The 27,181-nt window shown below is 40.6% G+C and overlaps 2 protein-coding genes across 3 annotated transcripts in view; one reads left to right on the forward strand and one right to left on the reverse strand.

The window, feature by feature from the left end:
* Positions 1-10,699: 10,699 nt before the first annotated feature.
* On the reverse strand, positions 10,700-12,965 carry LOC116753172 (translation initiation factor IF-2-like). The gene is made up of 4 exons (XM_032630693.1): positions 12,820-12,965; positions 12,739-12,773; positions 12,148-12,647; positions 10,700-11,753 (listed from the first exon to the last, which is right to left on the reverse strand). Exons 1-4 carry the CDS (start codon positions 12,963-12,965, stop codon positions 11,493-11,495), a joined length of 942 nt encoding a protein of 313 aa, XP_032486584.1. The 3' UTR covers positions 10,700-11,492.
* SATB1 (SATB homeobox 1) overlaps positions 12,752-27,181 on the forward strand; it is a 101,879-nt gene continuing 87,449 nt past the window's right edge. Inside the window, exon 1 of one of the 2 annotated variants that reach the window (XM_032630084.1) lies at positions 12,752-12,971. The gene's annotated coding sequence lies outside the window, so the exon portion shown is untranslated. Of the gene's footprint in view, positions 12,972-18,929; positions 19,071-27,181 lie in introns of those variants that run through there. The other variant, XM_032630088.1, reaches the window with a different exon arrangement.

The raw sequence follows: 27,181 nt of genomic DNA on the forward strand, positions 1-27,181 counted from the left end.
TCCACCTGCTCTATTTTCAGGTGGATCATTTGACTCATAAATTTTATTTTATTCATAAATAAATGAATTATTTTCATCATTTTGTTCATAAATTCAAGAAATATTTATCTAACACTAACAGTATATACTGTGTTAAGCACTCTGCTGGGGTAGGATTACAATAAGATGTTTATTGTTCTCAAGGAGCTTACAATCTAAGCTAGAACTCCATAACTTGCCCATTTTCCTCTTATCCTTTTAACTTTTATTCATTTTCTTTGGATAGTTAGACTAGTTATGAGGTTTATCTTCTGTATCCCTCATTTCTACTTCTGCAAAACAGAAATTTCACTTACTGAATTTTTTATTTAGTCACAATCTATTCTTATTTTTACCTGTTCTTGTTAAATTAAAAACAAAAGAGTCTGTCCTGCTATATTGTTATAATTGCATTCCTAAGACACCTCATATTATCAAAAGGTTATTATAAAAAACAATTATTTCAAGGAGAAAAGGGGCTAGGGGCTAAACAGTTTGAAATGCACAATAATAAAATAATGTTTACTACAGTAATTTTAATAAGTGTGCTTTTAAATCTGTTTTTAACTCAAATTACAACTAATAAATTTTTATTTCAAAATCAATAAATATAGTTCTCAACATTACTGACCAAGTAATGTTAGACTTACAATGTAAAGTAAGACCACATTTTAGACAACGAGTTCTTAGGACCATGAAATAAATTATATTACAGTTTGTAACTGTCTAAGGTAAGGAAAGGACTACAACACCAACTGAGCAGCCAGCCATTCAAACAAATCTATTCCAATTATTTTTATGGAATAATTTTGCTTCCACATGTAAAACTCTAGTTCTAGACAGGCCATCATGTTAAAATTAACAATAGCCAGTGAAATGCAAACGATATATCTTAATTTATCAGTGGTGTTATCTCCAATTCCATCTACAGAGGAAAAGCTCCCATGCCTTCAATGTACTTCCATGAAATTCCCCTTTCCTTATAAGCTTATGGGGCCAGCTTCTAGCACTTACCAAGAAAGCAAAGGAGAGAACAAAAAAGGAACAAAGGAGAACATTTTGTGATGCTTATATATTTCAAGTCATTGGTGCACAAGGCCCAAGAAGCCATCAAAGGGAAGTCTTATGTTTGACCATTAAAATGCAGTAATGCAATTCTGCCCAGGAGTAACTTTTACTCTGCTATAGCATAGGAAACTCCCAAGGTATGTCAGGGCCAGCAACACTGAAGGCCACAGAAACATGTTACAGTATGAATGTGACAAAGTAGACTCTTCATTCCTTCCAATATCTAGAATATGCTTATTTCTCATATTTTTACTGTTGATGCATAAAATTCTTCTACAGATGGTTTTAAAGCCTTTAAAAAAGTAATTCGGTGGAAGAGTGTATTCATATATTGCAGCTCATTCAGTGTCTTTGCAGAAGTCCCCCAAATTGGAATCTTGACATATGCATATTGGGATGAAAGAAAAAACCCAGCTTAAAAACAGTTTTGTTAAATGTCTGTTTTTCTAATTCAATGAATGATTTAAAAAATTAACTTCATTGTTTTTTAATTTACCATCTGTTAACTCAATAAATATGAGTTCTTAAAGTTAACCTAATTGTCTTGAAATTTGCTGTTTTTGAAGCTGATTAAAGTTATTTAAATTAATTTTATTGTATATTCAGACTAGAACAAGGCATGTCTGCATTTGGATAGATCTTGGCTAATAATTCACAAATAAATTTGCCCATTTAAAAAACGGACTAATTTTGTTTATGGTCCTTAATATATATCAGTCAACTTGCAGAAATACAGAGATGCTGAGGTTAGATAACCAAAGAGATAGTACATCAATACATCAAAATTTGTAGCCATTAAAAACTGACCAAGTACAAAATTTTCATCAACTCTGTCTCTTGTCTAATAAAGAGGAAACGTGGAGTTAATATCAACTAGAATTCAATTTCTTTTCACCCTACATTCTCATAGATGAAAGGAACTGCTGTGTTCTTTAAACATTGTCCTTCCTCCGGTCAGTTTATTGGATTAAGGGTGGTCATGGACCCAAGTGGACCGATCAGACTCTTCCTTGAGAATTGTGAAAGACAGAAAGATGGTCCTGTCTCTGGATGGCTCCATTGGAACATCCATGGCTTGAGAACAACCTGCAACCATGTTCTGCTATGTAACTGAGGAGAGGAGCAGCTGGACAGTCATAAGGAAGAAAGCCAAAGAAGAGATATGGAGAAAGAAGATTGACTGGGTTCCCTCTAGCACTTCAGGACTTCTGTTCTGTGAGGCTGCATTGCACCCCTGACTTTGGATTCCATGAAAAGCCCCAGTCTGTTTTTCCTTTTTTGCTTGAGCTCAGAGTCAGCTTCAATCACTTACAAGTCAAAACGACTTGAACTAATGCACAAGAGAGGAAATCCTCCTGATGGCAATGACTGTTTGATCATGGATTCCCAGGCTTTATTCCTCCCCCTCTTTCCTTTAGATGAGGAGAAACTTTTTTATTTTAGCATGTAATTTATCTATTTTTTTCTTTTATGATTATTGATTTTTTTTGGCTTCTCTAAGAAACCTTTGTCTATCTCCAACTTACGTTTTAAAACATAAAGCTCTACAAGCTTTAGGGCTTTAGCTTCCACATTTATAGCTATAATATGTTGCCAATGAATTGTTGTGTATGATGTGAGGGGCGGATCAAGGGTTTTTTGTTTGTTTGTTTTCTCTATGGATGTCTAGTCATTCTAGCACCATGTGTTGAAAATACTTTCTTTGGCATATTGGGTTGCTTTGGAGGAGATGAAAATGGGGAGGGAGGGCATGGAGAGGCCATCTGAAACTAAACTAATGACTTAATAGTAAAATGAAGAGGTAGACATTTTATTTTGCTAATCTTATTAATGAGTTTAAGAAAACATAGTAGCCTCTTCACTTAACAAAAGAATGGGCTGACAGTCCATTTATTAGAAGTCACTTTTTCCATGAACTTGCACATAATGCACCTAAAACATAACTGATGACCAATAGTTAACTCAGTTTTCTGTTCTATGCTGTTGCCAGCTTAACCCTTTACACTGTTGTATAATGTGCATCCATTCGTGTTCCAGACATTAACTGAGATCTAGACTAGGACTGTATCCATTAGACGGAACAGACTACATTTGCCCAAGAATATTAAATAAAACCAAACTGAAAACCAATTCAAAGTAGGATATAACTGTTGGCCCTGCTTGTTTGTCTGTCCTACTTTTTTGCACCGTAAGGGGAGCTTTTATTGTCCTTTCATTTGCGTAAGCCAACTTCCAAGTTATCTCAGGAAGATCTTAGAAGAACAATATTATTGTGTTTGAGATGACCCCAAAGTGTGAATGATTCTCAAGATCCATTGATTCTCAACGTGCAAGTCACAGGTGAGCTGCATATAAATCATCTTCATGGTGCACATAGAAAATGCTTAATGTTGGCCAAAAACGCTGGGGTAAATGGTTGAGGCAACTGGCTGAGGGACCCTGACCATCGTAAGCCCTTCCCAGGCGCTGTTGGGTCACCTGAAAGGTTGAAGGCCTCAATATCTTGGTACACTGGTCATCCATTTGTAACAGAGCAGTTGGCTTATTCTCATCTAAGTACTTCTAGGAAATGTACAGTAGTGGATGGAAATCTACAGTTTTGACCAATAAGCATCCACTTTCCCTATTTCTGGGAAATTATCCCCAATGTGTCTTGGAGAACTCCCAGACTACCTGATTTGGGTAGTGTGGCTAACACTCTCAAATCCAAGATGGGCATGTGACCCAAGGCTGGTGAGTTAAAGAACTGCAGCCCCTGACCAGGGTGATCAGTGCAGGTCTGGGTACAGGGTGCAATTTGATCCAGTCACAACCAGGTGTAATTTCTGGAAACTTTGAGAAAGAGGAACGCTCTTTGTGCTGGGGTTTCTATGTCAGAAGAATGGAAGCCTGGAGGGAGTAGCTTACTCTAGTAAAAGGACAACCAACCTGAGGATAAAGAGAAAACAGAAGAAAAGAGGACCAAGAGATAGTTGGTTATTATTTGAGCGGCTAGATCTATTTATGCCTAAAGCAGTCCTTACACTGTATTTTCCAATTTATGTGAGTATGTGTGAGAATATGTATGTAGCAGGGAGAATAAGCAATGAAACAAACTTTCCTTTTTGAGTTGGATTTCTGCCCCTTAACAGCCCAAGTTTCTCAAATCAATGTGGATTGCTGGATCCCAGCGTATTTTTTCTACCGAATCTGAATTTATAGAGTTGGAGCCAAGGAATCTGCATTTTAAATAAGCATTCTATTTAATTCCGAAACACTAAAGTTTGAGATCTACTGTTCCAATTTGATGGGTTAGGAAACTGAGACTAATAAAGACTAGGTGTCTTTCCCAAGATCATTCAACAGCATATATTTACTCTAGGTAGGTGGGAACGATGGGTGGGAAGACATAACAAACTAGCTGATTAGTTATAGAATCAAAACTAGAATTCAGTTATGCTCTTGTCTTCCTGGTGACTTTGAGCTTCCCAAGCTTCTGCTCTAATACCTTTCTTCCCTATTCCAACATACTTTTCATCTAAAATAGGAACATTGGGTAGCATTCACAGTATATCAAAATAGGAGGTACTTTAACAATCTTAGGTCAGTGTCACTAGTGTGGATGGTCTGGAATTTGGAAACATTTCCACCAAGGCGAAGGAGGAGAAGGGACAGCAGAACTAAGCAAATGCTGTCTCCAGGCAGTCCTCCCCCCTCCCCTTCCAAGTCTCAAAGATTCTTGCTTTTGTTAAAAATGCATGCAAGGGGACTTCCCTGTTGGCGTAGTGGTTAGGAATCCGCCTGCCAATGCAGGGGACACGGGTTCGAGCCCTGGTCCGGGAAGATCCCTCATGCCTCGGAGCAACTAAGCCCGTGCACCACGACTACTGAGCCTGCGCTCTAGAGCCCGCGAGCCACAACTACTGAGCCCGCGCGCCTACAGCCCGTGCTCCACAACAAGAGAAGCCACCGCAATGAGAAGCCAGCACACCTCAGCGAAGAGCAGCCCTCCCACTCGCTGCAACTAGAGAAAGCCCACGCACAGCAACGAAGACCCAATGCAGCCAAAAATAAATAAATTTATTAAAAAAAACCACAAAACGTTGCATTCAATTCTAGTGTATGTATAACTGTTTTAATAGGAAAAGAATTTCTTCCAAAATCTTTAAGTAAAAAAATAAGTACTCCAGAAATAGAGGCCATCATTATTCTCTGGCTTTGTGTGCCCCTGGCACAGCAGCAAATCACCCAGGAGGGACTTGCTTCTACCCCACTTACATTCCAGTCAATTCATTTTCTATTCTTGTTTAGATCCCAGGATTTCTTTTCTACTAGAATCATAATGACAGCAACAACATTAACAAAAGAAGCCATTGTTAGCCTTTATTGAGTACTAGCTGTTTTGAAACCCTGGGCATTTACTCTCTAGAGGAGGTGGGTACAATTATTATCCCCATCATAAGGATGAGGAAGTTGAGGCAGAAAATTAGGAAATTTGTTCAAGGTCAAACAGGCAGCTGAACCAGGATTAGAATCCAGGCAGTCAGACGCCCAAGGCTGCTTTGCCTATATCTATTCATTTACTATCTATTCATTTACATGAAGTTCATGTAAAATATTATGATTTGCTTATGCTGCTCCTTTGTCTTCAAAACTCATGGTACATATAAAACTGGTGAACTTTATTGTATAGAAATTATACCTCAAGAAAGCTGAGTTAAAAAATGACAATTTGTAGAGCAAGCTGTTAAGAATTTAAAGATTTGATTGCCCGGTGAATTGAGTGGCTTTAAGAATCTGGATGTGCCCATGGGAACAGAACCTACAAGAAACCAATCACATACCTTATGAGAGAATACCTAGCGTTTCTAAAGTTATACAGGCGTTTATGGGAGAGTGTGGGGTGTTCTTGCAGACTGCTGACTGTGGAATGGCAGGCAAGTATGGTTTCAAAGCAGGAAAGGAGCTGGGAAAAAGGAGGGTTTAGTGCCCTCAATTTTTTTAATTGAAAAATTAACATCATTGAGACAGTCTTAGGCACATGGATATAGGACAGACTCTGTATAATATATACAGAGTATATATATATACAGAGTATAATATACTCTGAAGGACAGTAATAAAGAATTTGGCTTTCACTAGAAATGTACATAAGCTATACAAATGGGTCTCTGTAGTTCCACAGAGCCTGAGGATAGTTTTAGGGCCCAGTACAAAATCCATCTGTTTAGATGGCATTCCTCAATAAGGTGGAAAGATCAGGAAGTTTAGTCCCAGACAATACATATTCTGATGCCTGCTGATCTTTGTGTCCTGCACTGAATGATTTACGCATTTTAAAAATCCAATAATATGTATCAGAGAATGATACAGAAAAATTACATCTGATCAAGAAAAGATCATTGTGCATCCATGTTGCTGCAAGTGGCATTATTTCGTTCTTTTTTTTTTTTTTTATTTCGTTCTTTTTTATGGCTGAGTAATATTCTATTGTGTATATGTGCTACATCTTCTTTATCCATTCATCTGCCAATGGAAATTAAGTGAAGTAAGTCAGACAGAGAAAGACATATCTTATGATGTCACTCATACGTGGAATCTAATTTTAAAAAATTGTATAAATGAACTTATTTACAAAACAGAAACAGACTCATGGATTTTGAAAACAAATTTATGGTTACCAAAGGGGGAATGTGGCAGGGAGGGATAAATTAGGAGCTTGGGATTAATGTATACACACTACTATATACAAAATAGATGAACAACAAGGGCCTACTGCATAGCACAGGGAACTCTACTCAGTATTCTGTAATAACCTATATGGGAAATGAATCTGAAAAAGAATGAGTATATGTATAACTGAATCACTATGCTGTACACCTGAAATTAACACAACATTGTAAATCAACTATACTCCAATAAACTTTTCAAAAAGTCATTAAAAAAAAGACTGTTTTGCTCTTGAAAAATAAACAGTCTAGCAAAGGAAGTGTATAACATAAGGAGTACTCAAAATATGTGTCCCCCTTCTAAAACTTCAGTTTTCTTCTCTTTCATTTATTAGCTCTGCAAATATTTATTGGGTACCCCCTATATACATGGGAAGTTGTGTCCTATAAAATGGGCAGTGTTATAAAGGGCTTTGCATCATCGCTCAGATGGTTATGTGGTATCAACTAGACCCTCCCTTCTCCAGCCTTTTCCTATCCACTCTGCCACCTGAGTGACCTTTCTAAAGAGATCTGATGGTGTTACCCCATCCTTACAAGCTTTAATGACTCCCTGTCTCATGAAGTAGGAAACAGGCGACTGACTGGGGGTCCTTAAGCTGATTTTGACCTGTAGATGTTTTCCCTCCACATGGGTTCTTTAAAATGTGGATAAGTTCTCAACATTTAAGATTTCAATTTTTCATAGCAATCTGAATCAGTAGCTCCACATGGGTTCTTTAAAATGTGGATAAGTCCTCAACATTTAAGATTTCAATTTTTCATAGCAATCTGAATCAGTAGCTTCTCTTTAAAAGCTGGAAGATCTGACACTTGGTATGATTGGCCTTCACCATTCCATTTAGGCAGAGAATCTCTCTCCTGCTTGCCATTGTCGCTACCAGCGCTTATGGTCTTTAACTCCGTCTGCTTTGCTCATTTACATTTGTGCTTGGACCAAGGTAATGTAAGAGTTTGCAATCCCTTGATGCCTAAACTCAATAGAGTATGTCTTCAAGGTCCTTCACAATTTGAAGCTCTTTGGTTTCATCCTTTGCAAAGACCCCATGTTCCAGCCACACTGGATTCCCTGTAGTCCCCTAAATGACAAGCTTTGTCATCCTCAGTGCCCTGACTCCTGCTGGACTCTGCTTGAAATATCTTCCCTCCATCTTCCTTTTCTGCCTAAAGGAATCTCATATATCCTCAAGACTTAGTTCAATTCCTCTATGGAACTTTCCTCAATCCTGCCGGAGAGTTATTTGCTTCTACCCAAGTGTTCCCATAGCACTTTGTGCCTTTACTAGCGTTGCAATTCTAATAGAATTCAAAATTCAAAATTCTTTCTGCATCTATCCAATTGGAAAATGTATTTCTTGAAAAGGAGGACTCTACCCACCTCTATATCCCCAACTCTTAATAGGGTGCCTGGCATCTAGTAGGTACACGATGAATGGTTACTGAATGAACAAAAATATGGATGAATGAATGAATGAGTGAATGCATGAACGAATACTTCCAAGAGAATTTTTTTGTGTGTGTCACAAGATTGTGACATTTAAAATAAGTAATGACTCGAGACCAAATTTCAAAGTTTGATAATGATCATGACATCTTCTGATAACAGTTCTTAAAAGTTCCTGTTCATTGTACCCTTTCCAGGAAAACAAGTCTTGAGAAAATATTAATAAATGTATAAAGAGTGACTTAAAACTGATAGGGTGCCACATTTTGGTGGGGGAGGGGTGGGTTATAGGGCTGCATTCAGAGAGTGGATGGTGAAAGAAACCACAGCATGTCTCCCTTTAAGCTGGTGGACTCTGGCAGCGTTTACCCTGAGGAGTGGAACATTTGGGCCACAAAGTGGCAGGAAGAAATCAGTTAGCTGGAGGCGATCATGTGGACACAAGTCACCATGAATATATCAGTTTTTAGAGCTGTGTACCATAGTTCTCCACTTTGGGGCACAAGGTAGGCTGCTCTATTGGGCCTTGTTGTGATGATTCCATGGAGCCATGTCATCACTCTTGGACAATGAGTTGTGTGTCCAAATGATGTGTGTCACTTCTGGCCGCAGCATTTAAATACCAGTACGAGACTCTCCAGAGTGATCTTTATTTTTACCATAGCAACATGAAACATTCAAGGTGGCAACTGTTCCATCTGCCTGCGACCCTAAATGAGGAGACATGGAACAGACCAGTAGACCTGCAGTGGACTCATCGCATAACCAAGAAGACAACCTTTGCCATTATAGGTCACTAAAAATTGGAATTGTTTGTTACTCTGGCATAACGTAGCCTATCCTGACGAATACAATAGATTTGCTCTGTTGTGCAGCAGGTGGCAGAACTAAGACTAATGGCTGGAAGTATTAGGAAGACCGATTCTGTGCAATTTAAGACAAAGATGTCATAAAGTGTACAAAGAATTAACTGCTTAGGATGTTATTCATTCACACAGTGTACACTGAACTCTACTCTGTGATAAGTATTCTGTAGATAAAATCCTTGTCTCTGTGGAGGTAAGTGGTGAGTTTCCCTTCACTCAAGATGTTTGTATTGATGGTCCCTAAAGTTTTCACTCAACAAATCGACTTTAAAAATGCCTTCCAACCTGGAACTTCAGGATGTCTATTTCCTCCGGTCTAAAAAGGAAAAAAAAAAAACTATTTAAAAAAAATATTCCTTTGACTCAAACCATTTACTGATCTGCTGAGTTGTCTTTTCACATTATAATGTCATTTTCCCAGCAAGTAAGTGCCTTGCAGGCCAAGACTGTTTAATTCTTCCTTTGCATCTTTCTTATACTATTTAGTAGGTAATATTTTACTGTCTGTTCTCCTAGGAAGATAATGAGCTTTTGACACTAGCTATTATTATTGACCAATTGATACGTTTCAGATTTAGTTGTCTTTCAACCATTTAAATTAGGTTTGGACTTGTTAAAAAAAAAAAAAACTAGCAGCACAAACGTATTACCCTAATAACTTTCAGGCAAGATGATTTTTCCTTCTGAGAAAAAGCCTTAGCCCTATACTATTGAATTTGTGGCCAATTACAATATTTCATTAACTTATTAATCCAGTAAGTATTTAATGTATTCCTACTATGTGCCAGGGGACAGGGTTTACATTGCGTTTACCAAGATATGTCATTTCATGCAGTGTACCCATCATTACATCACTCTACATCATAACAGTGACTATGAGTTCTCTGTATCAGACTATTTCCCCAGGGGAAAGCAAATTCAAAAGGTTGGGGCAAAGTGTTCCCTTGGTTTCATGCAGAGGACCATATCACACCTTAAATTCTGGGGGCTTGGTTGATAATTTGGAGGAGTAGATGAGTACGTAAGAGTGTGTAAGGGAGGAGAAACAATCCTTTTTTTATATTTCGATTTCTGCTAAGCTTCAGTTCAGGCTTTCAGAATTGGAGAATCAGCTTCCTGCTTCAAGAAATTGCTAATAAGCAGTAATTAAAGACTGAGAATTTATTCTTTCCATTCCAAACCTGATGTAATTCCCAGATGGAGATATTGGTACTCGTTAGGCAAGTCAGCATTTTGGTAAATGAAGGCAGGAGGATTTGGTGTCTCTTGGACCCTGTGGAGACAGAAAGTGGTCCAGGAAGGAAAACTTGTGTTTTATTTTGTTTTGCCCATTGCAATCATTTATACCTTTTTGCTTTAGAACCAGAAGCTGAGGTGGGCATCTGTGTCTTAAAAAAAAAAAACAAAAAACGAGGGGCTAGTTCTCTTAAAGAACGCTAATTCATGAACTTTCTACATTCTTATGTCTTTAGAATTGTCAACTCTGCATAAAATGACAATCAACTGAAAAAGATGGATAAATTCCAGTGAATTCAATACCCATTGATAGAAAAGAACAGGCATATCAGAAACCAGTGTGAATACAGGCAGTATTATCCTTTATTTAGAAAAACCACACAAAAATACAGCACAGTTGATGTACCGTCACCAGGACTTGAAGGCAGAATCAACCACTGTGTAAAAGGTAAAATAAGAGGGCACAGATATCAGGATTTTCCCAGCGTGCTTTATTCATAGACATCTGACAGAAGAGGACCTAACAGAGCTTTGAGGAAAAACTGAATTCTCAGCTCACTGCCACTTTCCAGGAACTTCACTGCAAAACAGTGCTCTGCGCTGGCGGGATGGAGATCTTAGCAATATCCGTCCTGCTCCCATAGTTTCCTGCTCTCTAAATACAATTATTTATGGGGTCTTAATAAGAGAGCGAGCCTTGTGTGAAAGGAACTCAAAGTGCAGCTTCTAAAAATACACCGAGGCGCCTCTACCGTCCTTATTGTTACAAACTGACGTTTTGCAGTTCGAGCTTAACGACTACACACACACACACACACACACACACACACACACACACACGAAGAGAGAAAGTAAAGACTGTGTTTTTTTTCTTTCTGCAATTCTCTTAACTTTGAGTAAACAGTAGTAATTTTCTATTGTCATACTCAGTGCGCATTTCCCAAAGACAACACAACACAAAAGACCTGTTAGCTCCCTTAGAGCTGGGGGTAAGAACGGCAGGAAAAGAAAGCAAAGTTGACCGAGTTCCAGTTTCTCCTTAGCCTGGGGTCCTGAATCTCCAGTCACCTAGATCTTGCAGAGGTGTTTGGAGTTTCACTCCCCTTTTGGAAAGGTTTCCTCGCCCCTTCTCCTCTCCGAGTCCGCTGTCATTTAATCCTCACTTGCCCTTTTTGCTTCCCGCTTTTTGGAGAAATTGGACCTCAGTTTAGGCGTCTTTTGCCAATGGGTTGAAAAGAAGTACGGCTGCCGACGGGAGGATATTAAATAAATGAGCAGGGGCGCGGCGTGGGGGATCTGCAAGAGGGTCCCCTCCTCCTCTTTCCGCCACGTGCTCCGCAGTTGGGGTGCAGCGCTCCTGGATGGGGTGCTGATCGGGGCGAGGGTGGGGTGAAGAGAGGTGCACCGAGCAGGCTGGAAGGGAAGGAGGCCCTCTAGGAAAGATCGTCTCGACCGAACACTGACGAGAGAAAAAAGCTGGCCCACATGCCCCTAGTGGGGAGCGATCCACCCCACGGAGGCTGGCTTGGGGCGGGGAGGGGGGGGTGCGTCGGGGCCTCTCACCTGACTTCCTCCTCCGCTGGCACACAGCTACAATCATCCCCTTCCCGCTCCCCACCCCACCCCACCCCACCCCCCAGGCAAAAAAAATGCCCAGCCAAACAACGAACAACAAGAGGAAGCCGCAGGCGGCTGGAGGAGGGGTGCTCGCGCTGGGGGCCCGGGAGAGGTGTGGGGGGGGGTGGTTGGCGGGCGTCAAGAACCGCGCCGCGCACAGCCAAGCGCTCCCCCAGGCGCCCACACTTACCCTCGCGGCCGAGGGTCCGGTCTCCGGGGCCGATCGCAGCGCGCGCCCCTCGTCCGCCCGCGCCCCTGCGGCCCGCTGCCCCCCACACCCGGGCCGGCGCGCTGGGAGGGAGCCTGGGAGCGGCGGCGGCGGCGGCGGCGGCGACTCGGGCTCGGCTCGGCTCGGGCTCCAGCGCGCCCAGTGTCGCCGGCGGTCGCCGAGGCTCCACCGCCAGGGGGAGAAGCCGGGGTGGGTGCTGGGGAGGCGGGCCGGGCCCTCGCCGCCCCGCCGGCCAGCTCGCGCCGCACACGCTCCTCGGCGGCGGCGGCGGGCGGCGGCGGCGGCTACGCGGGGTCCGCCGAGCCCCCGGGCGCCGCATGCCCGGCCCGAGAGCTGTGGCTGGATGCGCGCCCGGGTTGCTGCGGGCTCCCGCGTGGGGCGCCCCGGCCGCCCCGGTACGCCTCCAGACTGCGGGCGCCGAGACCGCCTAGCAGAGAGCGACTCCCGCCGGCCCCTTCCCCCTCCCGCCCCCGCCACCGCCCCCTCCCTCCCCCCGTTAACATCTCCTCCCTCCCCCCCCCTTCCTTCCCTCGGCCCCGCGCGCTCGCTAGCTCGCTCCTCGCCTCTCTCTCCCCTTTAAACGCCCACTTCGGATGGGAAAAGAAGACAACTTAAAGTCAAGTTGCAATTAACTTCCGCGGCAGCCGCAGCTCCGGCGGCGGCGGCGGCACCAGAGGCAGAAGCCGCCGCCTCGGAAGTCCGACGCCGCCGCGCCCGCCCGGGAAGCTGCGCCTGGTCTCGGGCCGTGCTCGACAGCCACCGCAGCCCCCAACGCCCATGCCTGAGTGAGTTCTGCTCCTTTGCCTCTCTCTCTCTCTTTTTTCTTTTTGGCCCCTACTCTTAACCTTTTATCTCTGTCTTTCTTTTTTCGGAATCGATCTAAACTTCACCGTAGCGCCCACCCACCCGCGGTGCCCGTCGTTGGGGCGACTCGGCTCCCCTCTCGTGGGCGCCCGGGGACAGGGGTCTTCCGAGCCCCTTCTCTCGCGCGCGGCCGGATCCGGAGGGGTGGCCGGGAGAGTGAGGGAGAGCACCCGGGACGGGGGACCTGAAGATGCCATTCGTTCTTTCTCGGGGTGTGGACACCCTCACACACACCTGCCCGACAGACCCTGGCTGAACAAACTCCTTCAGGTCATCGGTAGAACCCCTTTGGGAAGAGAAAAGGGGGATCGAAAAGACCGAAGGAAGCACACGGGGAAAGGGAGACCCTCTCTGTGCGCCCCGGGGCCGGGCTGGCAGAAAGGTGCCGGGCGGAGTAGGCTGGGGAGTGGAAACGTTCCCCCCCCGGATCGCAAGTTAAGCTCAGCATCCTTCCCCGGTCCATCTGCGCCTTCCTCCGCCCCCCGCCGGCGCGGCTGGTTGGGAGCAGTGGCGGAGAGGGGCCTGGGAAGTTTGTGGCAACTCCTCCATCCCGGAGCCACTCGGGCCCCGGGGTGTTCAAGTTGGAGCCGGGAGTTTGAAAGGGGCGGCAGTCCGCGTTTCGAGCCCTCGCCGGTTGTAGTGAGGTCGGTCCTGAAGGCGCTGCTGGAGGGAATGTGGGTTCGGAGTTGGGCTGGAGGCCGGAAGAGGTGCTGCCCTCTTTGCAGGGACAGAGACATCACAGGTGCGGCCTCGGGGTCCGCGCCGTGTCTCCCTCCTGCGGCCCCGACCCGAGCGTGGCGGCCTTCTTTGAGCGCTCCACTACCGAGGCTCCCGAGGCGGCGGAGCGTGGGTTTGGACCACCACGATGAGAAGGACAAAGCAGGCTGGTGGCAGGTCCGGAGAGTGACAGGCGCGTACCGGGGAAGTCCACCGAGCTGGACTCTTGGGGGCGACCCCAGAAGACGGAGAGGGGCTTAGGGCTCTTGTTAGAGATTTTGGCCCTGACCTTAATTAGAGCGTAGCAAATTTCACTTACAAGCGTCAACCACCGGATCGCCCCTCAAAAGTGCCCTGGTTGGCAGCTTGGACCTCTGCGCCTTTCCTGGGCGAACTTTCTCAGCAGCATTCCGGATTTCCAGGCAAATGCTGTTAAGATTTGGACTCCACATGGTTGTAAAGAGACAGAAAAGCTAAAGACGTCCTGTTCTCAGGAGAGAACCTTTCTGCCCCGACTGGCTGGGGGTCCATCCTGGGAGGCCAGGGGACCTGAGTTTCCCAAAAGGACAGAAGAGGGGGTAAGAATGAGTAAAATGCGACTTGCTGGGTGTCAGGATTTGTCCTAAGCAGTCCCTGAAATCTACAGTGTTTGTACTGCTGACAGAGTAACTCATCCCGCTGAAACTTTCTTGAAATTTACACCCAATCTAAAGTGGATTTTTCTGAGATGTCAGGAATTAAGATTTATTCTGTCGTCCAAAGTAGCTGGGGGGAAAAAAAAAAAAAAACTAAGACTGGAGAAAGCCAAGGTTGAGGTGTTTGCTCTAAAGACCTTTAATCTGCTGTGTGGTACTCGTGCTATGATTTAGCAGTGGTCCTTTATTTCTATTGCATATTATTTTAGTAGAACAGTAGTACATTCGTATACTGGCTGCTCCAGTCTGCTGGCAAACATTAGCATTCAGGCTTACATTTTTGACAAATGTGCAGACAGGAATAGCATGAATAGGCATCTTAAATATTAACAACCTAAGCATCTGTTGTGAAACAATTTTAATATATTTACTCTGTTTTTCTCACATTGTTAGAAAAGGTTATAATAAGCGCATAATCTCAACTTTAGTTAGCAGGAGTAACTGGCTGTATCTTTCACTACCTCTCCAAGTGTTTAACACAATCACCAGACATAAATACTTTAACTAACTCGGTTAGGCACATTATTAAATACACTTTAGACAATGTGTATTCTATATAAAATGTAACAGTAGCAAAATATGTATCCTATTTGTGCACATTTTAAATGACTATACATTTTATAAATATACCAGGCATGTTTATTCTTCATCTCCATTTGACACTTATTACTTCATATTTTTCCTAATGGAAACAATATTTTAAATGTAGAGTCGTTCAGTCATATGTAATACATAATATGTAAACAGTAGCTATAAAATACAAAGCATTGTTAAATTTGAGTATGGCTGCATGTAACAAGATTATACAAGAGAAATAAGAATCACTGCACAATTTTGTATTCCTTTCTAAATAATGAATACAAATGATGGATGAAAAAAGAACAAATAGGGATTTCCTTCCTAAAGTACTAGTGCCCTAAAATGTGGGGGGTGTGGGTATGGGGGGACAAGGGGGGGGAATGAAGGGAGGAAGCAGAAAAAAAAAAAGATCAGCAGAGAAAGAAGACTTAAAGAACTTCCAAAAGTCTGAATAGTTATTTCCAGAATCAATGCATTCTTCATTTTCCCACAAGCTGAAATATGTAATAAATAATAGTTCTTTGTATGTAAAAGTATTCCAAAGGAATGCCTTTTGTTCAGTTGTTCTAATAAATTAATATATTCTTTGGTTGATAATCTACAAAAGGAGTTCTTTTGTCTCTCAGCATCTTAAACAAGAACAACAACAAAATGAATAATGGTTTATTTCTGCAAAGAAGCCTGTTGCCAAGCTATATGAACCTGCGATTGAATAAGATGATGTGCTGAGTGATGGTTAGGCAAGTCTGCATTAAATTAGCAAAGACTGAAATCTCTGGGAGAGAGTTTCAATGATTTTTTTCATGTGACAGGTTGCGGATTGTAAATTAGGCCTAAAAGGTCAGGTGACAGGCACCTGTTCCTCATTATTGTTAAAACCTTTTGGTTACAAACACTGTTAAGCTAAATACAACATGGATATACAGCAGGGACTCTATAAAGCACTCTGGTGGTTTTTCATCTGCTCTGTAAATTTCCAAAAGGGCCATACACAGATATGCCCTTTACACAAACACGTCTTTTCTTCTAAGACGTGTTGTCTCGGATGACTCTTGTGTCATATTCGTACCTGGGACTGATGAAGTATATAAAATAAATGCATATGACGGAATCGATCTTCAGACTCTGTCTGGACCTGTTATAGTCAGATGCAAAAATATTGGGTTTTTTTGCATTTGACTTTTACAGTCCACTGATTAATGATCAGAATTTGTTCAGGTTTTAAATAGAAACCTCCCCAAATTACCTTTTATACTTTTTAGATAAGGTAAGTTCTCATCTTAAATGATGCCAGGAGATATTTGGCTTTGTGCTTATGTATAAGGAGAACCTGAGCTGCTCTATACTGTCAGAGCTTTGTGGTATATAGAAAATGGGAAGAAAACCACATTTTACATGAATGCTGTTAGGAAGGGTATCATCATTTGCTCTTCATACTTGCCACTTCTCTCAGGGGAGTTCAGTAATCTTTTGATTAGAATTAAAGAATGTGATCGGATTTTTATGAATGGTTTACCTTTAGATATCTCAGAGAGCAGAAGAAGCATACATATTGAACAGGCCTAAGTAGCGCACAAGGCTGCAAAATATGAAAGTTGCCAGTTGCTTTTAATTAGCAAAGGAGGAGGATTTTGAGTAAATTCGGTAACTGAGATGATTGAATTCTCTATTTAAATATGTTCTTTGTCTCTTTTGGTTTGGTATAGTTTCTGCTTATTATACTAAGTAGTCATTTTTAGCATTTGTGATCAGATTACAGAACAGTCATCCTTCTTGCGTTTCCAGTTGGTTTTCAAACTCCAAAACTCCGGGATGCTTTTAACAAATTGGTTTACATTTTGACAGAACAGAGTTAAGTTAATTAATAGATCAGGCACGAACATCCTCCACGGTAGGGTGTATTTTCTGGTAAAATGAAAGTTGTGCTTCAGCACGATGAGCATCAGGCTTCAGTAATCTGTTCCTCGTGTGGAATGAACACTTCCTACTTCAAGCTAGCAGGCACCTACTGTTTATTTACGCTGCATTAAACTGACAGCTCAGCAATCAGAGGAAAAATATTACTTACCTTCCTGAAGTAAATACCAGTTTATAGGTTAGTGCACGTACTTATATTCCTGTCACCACTAAATAACGGCTCTGTCTCCACTTTAACATCTACCTGTACTATAATCCAGGGCTTTAGACTCTTCCTGGTTGGGGGTAGGGGTCGAGAGGAGTTTTCTTATCATTTCCCAGTGGCTAAAGTTTTAAAAAGAGTCATTTTATCTTCTCATTTTTTTGTCCTGCCAGAATCAGTTGAAAGAAATATTATACATTTTTCCTTTGCATACTTCAACTATAATATCCAAATCCCCAAAGAATCCACATGCCACTTAAAATAGTCATCTTAGAGCAACCTCAAGACAAATATGTTCAGACACATTCAAGTGTACGTTTGCTAAATTAAACTCTCTACAAAATTCCAAAGAGATAACTTCAACTATTTGATTTCTTAGATAATAACTTTGATAAAGTGTCTTCTATTCCCAGCCGTAGATGGAATGCTTCAGGTTTTAAGGGAGGTCTGCAAATATGAGTATAAAGTGGGACACATTGATTGATTGATTAATACTGTTAACTTTCCTCTGAAAATATTCTTGCCTCCTTTGTCTTTTTGTTTAATCTGCCAACCTTGAATTTCAAATTTTTGACAATACTAAATGCATTTGTTGTTTTTCTTCTTAAGTTGAAAGCCCGTTCTCTTTGGAGACCCCTGGAAACTTCAAAATACTGTTAACGTTGAATCCCAAAACTTATTATTAACTTGAGAAAGTGCTTGTTTTCGAGTATGCTCTGTAAGTAGCTCTTACGCTCATCCTGTACACACGGTTGTTAATCTCTTATCACATGTTCCATTGACATCAGAGCAGAATGTGGTCTTAATACAGCATGTAAATCAAATCTGTTACACAAGGTTCTTCTCTTTCTCTCCCAAAGAAAAAGTGTCTACTGTGGTAATTTATATATCATTCCTAAGTGTTATTCTCAATGGTAAGTCTATTTCAACTTGATGTCTTCATAGAGTGTGATCAACACACATTATTTAGTACTTTTGAACTTATGCCAACGGTACCTTTTGCTGTTTATTTTTTTTTAAGTCTTTTTTAAGATCAGATATTTCATTTCAGAGTAAATAGATACAGATTGTGTGTATATATATTCAGGGTGAGATTTAGTAGCGTAGCATTTCTCCAGCATATTGGCCTATTTTTATTCTTTCAAGTTATTCTGTATCACTTCCACAGTTGTTGCTGTCTGAAGGTTCGTAAATAGAAATTCTTATCACCTCTTTCAATGGACTCTCAAGGATGTAATTTAGCTTATGCGGTGATCCAGTTTAGTTATGAGAGATGAAAATTAGTTAACCGGTACGCCAGCATTTATGTCCCTAGATTCAGCTGCAGTTTATTCAGTCCAGTTATTTGATATTTGGTAGTGAAGTGTCTTGTAATCAAACATTAAGAGTTGGTTCAGTTTCCAGTGGAGAAACGATCTTGCTGGATAAGACGTTTAACTGTGCAATGTTTTATTACACTCATCACTCCCTTGAGAGCCTGCGTATTGTGGCACGAGTTGTGGCTGCATCTTAGGGGTGCAGGTCCCCCACATGAAGCTGAGATGCTTGCAGAAGAAACAGACGTCAGGCTGCACTTGGTCCTGCCTTTGCTCGGATGTCTGTGGACCTGCATTTCCCTCCACCCCTTCCTTGGCACCCCTTCCCCCCAGGTGTGCAGGAAATGGAGGGCGTTGTACCCGGTGAAGTGGGTGGACTCTACCCAGAGCTATGACCTGATTTGTGACGTACCCTCAGAACTGCAGTAATGGTCCAGCTGCTTCACAGGCAACTGGTAACCACCTCATTTGGTGATGCTTCTGCCTTGCTAGCAGTGCCAGAGAGAACTTCGTCATTGTCACCTCGTCAAAGACTACTTCTTGAGAGCTCTCTTGTAGGGCTAGATTCGGAGAGCAGCCTCTGATATTTGGAGGGTAAGTGGCAGAAAAGTTCCATATGGGGAATCAGGGCTATAGTAGCCTCAGGGAGAGACCAGCATTTAGTGTCCAGGGGAGGTTTCTGTGTTGGGATGTTGCTTTTTCTCAGCGAGAGATGATTTGGGACCAGATACCAACAGAAATTCTGCAGTGTGAATTCTACTCTGGGTGGTGAAATGTGGTAGAAAGCTCCCAGGAGAAATTACTAGATCTTCTTTCCCTGAGATATTTAAGGAAAAGGTAGTCAGTAATCTGTGAGAGGGGGAACTCTTTAGATGCAGTTTTCCAGGAAGCTGGGCATATAGTAGAGTTGATTGCTAGAGGTTCTTTTCTGGTCTTACTCCGTGGCTTCTGATATGCTGTTAAGAGCAAGCAAAAGACAATTTGGCCTTTTAATGTTTATAATGTTAAGGACTTTAAGGTAAAAGAGGTTTTCTGTTGTAAATACTTTATTGTAATAAATACTATAAATAAAATAGAACCTAGTATATGCAGATATCTTTTAAACTTGAGATAGTCTTGAATATAGTGTGTCCATAATTAGCTGTTTGATGTTGAATGCAATTGAGTTTTCCTTTTCCAGTGAACCAGACAATGGAAATCACTGGGGATTAACAACAGGGCTATGTGATCATTCTTGATATAGCAGACCTTTTTTTCCTGTTCACTGATAAAAATATTTTATCAGTAAAGAAAGCACTCAGTTCAAATGCTTACAGTTTTAAATTTTAAAAGAATATCTAGAATTAATAAAATAATCCAAGTGTTTCTCACTATATTTTCACCAACTGAAATAAATGATACCTAGACGTTCTAATAGTAGACAGATTTCTCCAGGCTGTGAGAGGTTGGAACAATAGTTTAATAACTGTGCTTTAAAATTCTTTTTTTAGAGGTGGGCTCTCTTTGGGGTGGTTTAAGAGGACTCAAAAACAATTTAGAACATTATCTTAAAAGTTTAAAAATGACAGTCTTACTTTGTAAGGAGTCATTGTATTTTAATAATACTGTACACATATTAGTGTTATTGGAGCAGTAGACAGTTAATTACAGCCTTTTCTGAGACATGTTAACTGTATACTAACAGTCATGTTAAAAAAGCATGATGTATACTCTTACATACAAGCTGCTGCTTGCTAGACTCTTTTCAAAATAGTCTTTTAGAATGTATGGAGTCAGATTTTGGGTCCAGAATTATCAGAATGTTTTCTACTAAAGCAACTTTATTTTAAAACTTTTCACTGGGATGTAAGCTTTTCAATTTTCTTCTTTTTTTTTTCTCTTTCTTTCTTTCTTTGTAATTAGCATTGGCTTGATCATTTTTGCCAGTGGCTTTAAAAATCAGAGTCCCTCAGTAGTTTTAGCCTTCCCACATTGTATTTTGAGATGTCTACATTTTTGTTTTGTGATGACTTTGGCCAACATAAGCCATTAAAAGCTTATTGAGTTGATTTAGCACCTCTTAGTACTACTCTTTGTGGAATCGTTTTAGTCACTGTTTCTTGAGCCAAGCTATGTTTTCTTACAATTCTCTGTAACCTGATATTTAAGATACGTTTGAGCAATTGATCATAGCAGTAGTTCTAAGAATATTTTATTTTCCAAATCTAAAGCCTAGGTTTTTGCTTTGGCTTCTGGTATGGCAGAACAATGCGTGACTGAAACTAGTGAGGTTTAAAGCTGGACTGAGCCTGCCTTAGACAGTTATATCAAATTGGTTAACTATTTGAACTCCCTTGGTGAATCTGGATATGTTAACCTTGTAACCAATACAGCACTTAAAAATGCACTAGGATTCCCACTTTACAAATTTTTAGGTGCTGCCCTTATTTATTTCTACAAGGTATTCAACTACAAGAAAAAAATTCAACGTAAGGTACATGTCTGTGTTATAGAAAACAGTAGAAGCTTCGCAGTTAGCGTTCTGTCTTGCGTGGAGAGCACTCGTTAAAGATTTGCTAAATTAATAATAAAATAGTGAATTTAGCTTGTGCTGATATGGTTTAATGGGAAAAGACTTTCCTCTCTAATTTTCTGTTTTTACTCGGGTTATCTGCACACTTAATCTACACATGCCCGTGTTCTGGATAATTGAGTGTTTTTTTCTCCCTGTGCTCTGTCATTTTGGACAGTAGCACTGGGGTTTGTTTTATCCTCACTGACCTTGAGGATGAGGCAAAGTCTGTCTGATTAGGTTCATGGTCCTTTGGTGTTCAGCTGTGGTAACAACAACCTATTCTGGTATAAGCACAGAGCACTCCCTGGAGGTCCTTGCAGTTAGGCTACCATGTAATGGTTTTTCTGATATTCTGGGGCCAAAAATACCATGTGGCCCAAGTCTGATTGACCTCTATCTGTTCTTTTCTACAATAATGATTTTTTTCAGGACCCCACTGGATAAATATCAGCCATGATTAATTGCATAAATAGATATATTTTTAATTGTAGCTGTATCCATTATTTTAAAATGTTTTGAGAGTTAGGGTATTTATATTAATGAAGATTTCACTCCATTCCTTAAGGGTTGTGTTAGATGCATCTAAAACATTCTGAAAAGTTCTGGCCATGCTATGAAAGTTATCTTTAAAAAAGACACTTCCTCTTTAAATTGATTTTCATGTGTGTGGCTCTTTACAAGACAGTGTTAGTTACACAAAGAAAAGTATTCCTGAAGCAGTACACTGCTGTGTGACCTATTCCATTATCATGCACATTCTGTCTCTTTAAAAACAGTCTCCTCTATTTGCCCTATTAATTGTTGATATGTTGCCATCCACGAGACAAAAATTAGAGCTGTAATTAAATAATCATGTGATGCTCCTTTAGTGCCAGTGAGAGCAAACTCATTTTTCCAGGCCCTGATGGTCACTGATTATTGTATTACTACCGGCTTGTTTTTTTTTTTTTTTTTTTTAATGATTCTCTATCTGTAGATTACCTAACTGCTGTCCTTCTTTGCAAAATTAAAGAACATAGAGAACATTCAGCCAGTTAATTGGCTGGAGGTCCTCAGGGATGTAAGGTAGACATACCTTTTTTTGCTTTTGGTCACCTGGTAGGTTCTTTGGGGAGGCTACATCAGTGGTGTGGTTGCCTGCCATTTCATTTACACTGGTGTTTTGGCTGGGATGGAGGCATATGGGGAATGCCAGGAGAATTACAAAAGGAGCCGGGTATTAAAATTCAGAAATGATTAAAATTGAAATAAAAGGATGCTGCTTCTTTGCCAGTACTCTGGCAGTCATAATGACACATAGAGATTAGTTTCCACCTTCATCTTTTCCTTCTTTTTCATTTCCTCTTGTTTATTGTTGACACATTGTCCTTATGTCTGTCTCCCGTCTCTGTATCTTTTTGCACTATTGTGCATTCCTAGTTGTCCCTCTTTCCTTAAGCATGGAGAAGCCTACTTAACCTTATTATAACAATAACAGAATAGGTTATTAATATTTAATATGCACATGATTAAAATTTCTCTCCCTTAAACATAGGTCAGCTGTATTATTATTAACTGGCATGTAATTTTTCATTTAAAATATTCTTATTCTGCCCTTGCTGTTTCTGAAATGTAGTCTACTTTACTGGTGATTTAATACATAATGTTTAGAAAACTGTGGTCGGCTAGTGAGAAAAGAACTTACCAGTCATGGATAATCAATTATGCATGAATTCAGATGTAACAGATGGAATCTGGTGAGTTAAAGTTTCCCTTTGCCTTAGTGGTTTTTTTTTTTTTTTTTAATTTGTTTGTTTGACACCTGTCTCCTATATAGATAAACATCTAATGTGCATGTGAGAAATTTCCTTATATATCTCTATATTCTCTTTAAAGTGAATTTGATTTTTAAAATTGAATTTAAGGGCAGAGAATTTCTTTTTTTTTTTTTTTTTGTGGTCTTAAAGATGATCAGATTCTTTTCCAACACTTTGTAGGTACAGAACTGGGTTCTGCTTGGCTTATGAAGGGTAACTCTTCTACTTGGTAGAGGAAGAAGCAAGACCTGAATCTAGGGTTCCTACCTTTTCTCCGCTTCTTTTCCCACTATGTCATTTATCCTTTTTTGTAGGAGTTGCCTAATGATAGAACACTATTACACTAACTCTGGGTTTTAAAGAATTTCTGATGAAAATTGTGGTTGTCTAGTTTTAAGTTGTGTGACATTCTCTTGTATGACATGCAAATAGTATCTGTGAACATGTATATCATGTTATGCTATATGTATATCATACGTACATTTATTCATACTAGGTTGTTGGCCAAACAGTTGGATTTTTCAAATCTATTGAGAATGCCCCAAGACTTGGCTTATATCTGAAACTACAGCATATGCCAGCCACAAAGATGCCTTTACCCTAGCTTGCGGTGTTGTAAATTCTTAGTGACAAAACCCCTTTGTGCAAAGTGAACCTAAAAGTTAGTTTTGAGAGTCTTGTTACCTCCACAGAGAGATAAGTTTAATTTTCATTAAATATGATATGAATGTGTAGTATTTTTTTCAGTTGCACAAGTAATGAAACAGTGGGTATTGTCCATCTTTAGAGCAATTACAGTCTCAAAACAGTTACAAGCTGGTCCCCATCAAAAATTTTCATAAATATGCTGTTTGTTTCTCTTCCAAGTGTATTTATATATAGATAAAAAAATACAAATGAAAATAGTCTTTACAGAATAAACAAAAATAAATGATTAAAAAATAGCCTGAAGGCTCACTAGTTCTGTTTTTAAAATTATACTGCAGCATTATTTATCAACTTTTTGCTTCATATCAGCTGGGAAGTTGCACGTGTATTTATAGTCCACGTTAGTTATCTAATGAATTAAATTCCACAATAAACACACTAATAAAGAAGGCCACACCTGCAAAATAGGTAACTGGATATGCTCTAGCTACAGTTATGCTGTGAAACTATTTTTTAGTATTTTATTTAGGCTTTTATACCCAATAAGTATGTAATTTTACTTTGGCTTTACTATGTAATCATATTCCTTAGTCATGCATCAGAAAAATACATATATATATAGGAATGAACTTCAATGAGATACAATTTATATATGAATTTCCAGTACATTAAAAATAAAACTCCATCATTAATATAAAAGTCCCTAATATAAAATCAGTAAGAATAGATGATAGGAAACAGAATATCAGACAATATACTGGAAAAAAAAAAGATGATATTACAAATTATTGCATGCAGAAATAAATACTTCAATTGTAATTACTATCACAAAAAGTGACTGATAAAAATAAATCTGAGCGCCTTTTGGACTTTTTATAACAAAAAATATACTCTTTTATTAATAAATAGGATCTAGAATCTTTATATAGAGATAGTTTATAAATTATTACATTGACTACATTTATACGGTTGTTTTACCTCTGTGGCTGGACTGCATAAAAGCGTCCTGCAGATGTTCCCCTGGGACGGTCTACTGTTTCATGAGTATAGTTAATTTTTACTCATTTGAAAAATATCCAGAAAGAATGTTTGGATATTTGAATGTTGGATATTTGGAGTGTTTGGTTTTTGTCTATCCTTCCTCTTTTGCTAAGATACAAGAATATAGAAGAACATCTGAAAAGAGAACCATTTTCTTGCCTCAGAGGACCATCAGATTACCTACTTTGGGTGAGATCTTGGTCTCTCATTATCAATCTATGTTACTTATCCCTGGGTCAGGTAATCATCATATGAATTAATTATCCAGCATAGACTGCACTGTGCTGTCGGCGGGTAAGGACAAAGCAGTGGCGTGTTGGCATCAAGGAGGCAGTTGTCAGTGTGTTGTAGCTTATTGTTTTTCTGTGTGGCATGATAATATACGTCTGCCAATCTTAGGAATAGATGAAAGATTGTTTTGCTTAGTTTTGTTGTTTTTACATTTTTTTAATTGAGGTAAAAGATATATACCATAACAGATGCCACTTGGGCAGTTTGTAAGTGGACAATTCAGTGGCCTTAATTACACTCACACTGTTTTGCACCCAGTGCCACAGTCTCTTCCAAATCTTTGCCGTCATCCCAAAGAGAATGTGCTTTAGTTTTGAATTACACTTCTCCTTCGCTTCAACAAATTTCAAGCATTATAGGGGTATTTAATCACTGTCCAGGTGTGTTGCACTTGTTTCTGGTGGTGGCTTTTCTTCCCAATGAACAACCCCTGTCCACTGCTTTGTGGCGATGGGCACAGCGGTACAAAATCAGATGTTGCCCGTGGCTGGTACTCTCCCCCAAAACAATCTGAACCCGGATTCAGGTCTATTTTAACCTCAAACTCTTTTTCCCTTTAAGTAAGCCGAGAAAGATTAAAATAGCATTCACATCACTAAGATTTGGTTGATATGTCTTGGCTAAATGTTGATTGGGAACAGTTCCTGTTTGACTTCATTGGAATTCAAATCCCCTGAGCTTCCTGAGAGTACCACACAGCAGCTAGGTGCCCTGCCACTAGCTCTTGGGCACAGACAATGTGAACACTTCACTTCTGCTTAAGTGCAATGACTAAGTCTAGAAATGAGTTGAACAGTTTTCAACTGTTGCAAAGGGAGTCCCACTCCAGGTTGAAATTTTCTGGGAGAAAAAGCCTGCTGGACTATGTTGAAGAAAAAAAAAAAAAGAATTAGAGAAAACTGGGATGGTTCTGGCTGCAGTAAATAATAGACTGATTTTGGAACTTTACTTCCACGTGTAATTTTGTGTTTAGTCGCTTATGTCTGTGGTGATAAATCATATACTTGCACAGAATTTCTGGCACCCCCCGTTAAGTCTCTCGCAAGTGCGCAAATGCTAATTTGTCATGGTTCCTCAAACAGCAGACTTTTATTCACCAAATCGATGATCTAATAGCTTGCCCCCTACCTTTTTTTTGTTTGTTTGAAGCAAGTAGCTTGCCTGCACATATATTTCTTAAATTTGGGGGTGAGTGCTGGTTCCTAGAAAAGCCTTAACTTTCCCAAGTGACCCCAGGATCTTCATCTCACTTGAGGATGTCCTAGCAGGTATATTTGATTTCCTGTCTTCAAAACATTACCTAATCCAATAGATGCCAAACTTGGCTGTACACTGGAATCGCCTTGGTAACTCTCAACCACCGCATACCTGGCTCCTACCTGTGGCAGTGGGGTGCAGCCTGGACATCTGGGTTGTTGAAGTAGCTCGCAGGTGATAACATGCAACAGATTTGAGGAGCCACCGAACTAACTTCTGATCTTGCACCTGGCTTTACTGCCCAAGATTGCAAGAATCTTTCTAAGATGCTCACCAGCATTCACTTGTAAGAGCAGTTCCTGGATTCCTTTCCCTGAGCGGGCAGGCACCGTGAGACACTCCTGGAATACAGACAGGAGTCCACCCTCAAGATGTTGACAGACTTACACTTGGGAGGGGCAGACATGTAAATATGAAATGCCACACTGGAGGACAGGGGCTGGGATGGGGCATCGAGAAGGAAGTAGCTAATAGCTGGAGGAGGCTTTGGACAGAAGAGGTACAATCCAGCTGCATGTTAAAGGATGTGGCAGAGGGAGAAGCGGGAGGGCGGGCACTCAGAAGCAATGGGGAGAAGACAAGGCAACCTGAAACTCTTAAGTAATTTGGTAATTTGGCGATAGCTACATAACTATGTGAAGGTCTAAAGAGCATTGCTTTTGGAACCTGGCCCCCTCCCTACTCAATTTTGGAGCTAGTTCTAGATAGAGACGCCAGTTTTCATGGAATAATTCATGGAATTATTACCACTGTCAAGGTTATGCTCCACACTGACATCTATGGAAGGAAAGGTAGCTTTTTAAAGAAATTTGTCCAATCAATTCTTGCTTTAAAAAAGGTAATATTTCTGGGTGAAAGGACCCGATAGCCCATCAGGTTCTAGAATCCAACTATAATGGCTGCTCACTTCCCTTAGCCCACTCTCTCCAAACTAGCTTAAACATTGGCCTTTCTTTGCTTAGCTTTAATGCTCACCTTTGTCTATTAAAACCATAATCCAAATGACCAGTGGGTGTTTACATCCACCTTAATTAGGTAAACAACTTTTTATCACTCTCAGTCTGACTGTAACTGAAACCCCATGTATTAGGGAAAAAACAAAAACAAAAACCTTAGGC

Source organism: Phocoena sinus, chromosome 4 (genome assembly GCF_008692025.1).
Source record: "Phocoena sinus isolate mPhoSin1 chromosome 4, mPhoSin1.pri, whole genome shotgun sequence".
Classification (NCBI taxonomy): domain Eukaryota; kingdom Metazoa; phylum Chordata; class Mammalia; order Artiodactyla; family Phocoenidae; genus Phocoena; species Phocoena sinus.

Excerpts from the sequence above, each read along its gene's own strand:
- LOC116753172 (XM_032630693.1), bottom strand. The coding sequence starts at position 12,965 with ATGGGCGTTGGGGGCTGCGGTGGCTGTCGAGCACGGCCCGAGACCAGG. Across the intron at positions 12,774-12,819 it reads GAGCTGCGGCTGCCGCGGAA|TGGGCGTTTAAAGGGGAGAG; the intron begins GTTAATTGCAAC and ends TCCCATCCGAAG. Across the intron at positions 11,754-12,147 it reads CCGGACCCTCGGCCGCGAGG|CCTGCTCGGTGCACCTCTCT; the intron begins GTAAGTGTGGGC and ends CTTCCCTTCCAG.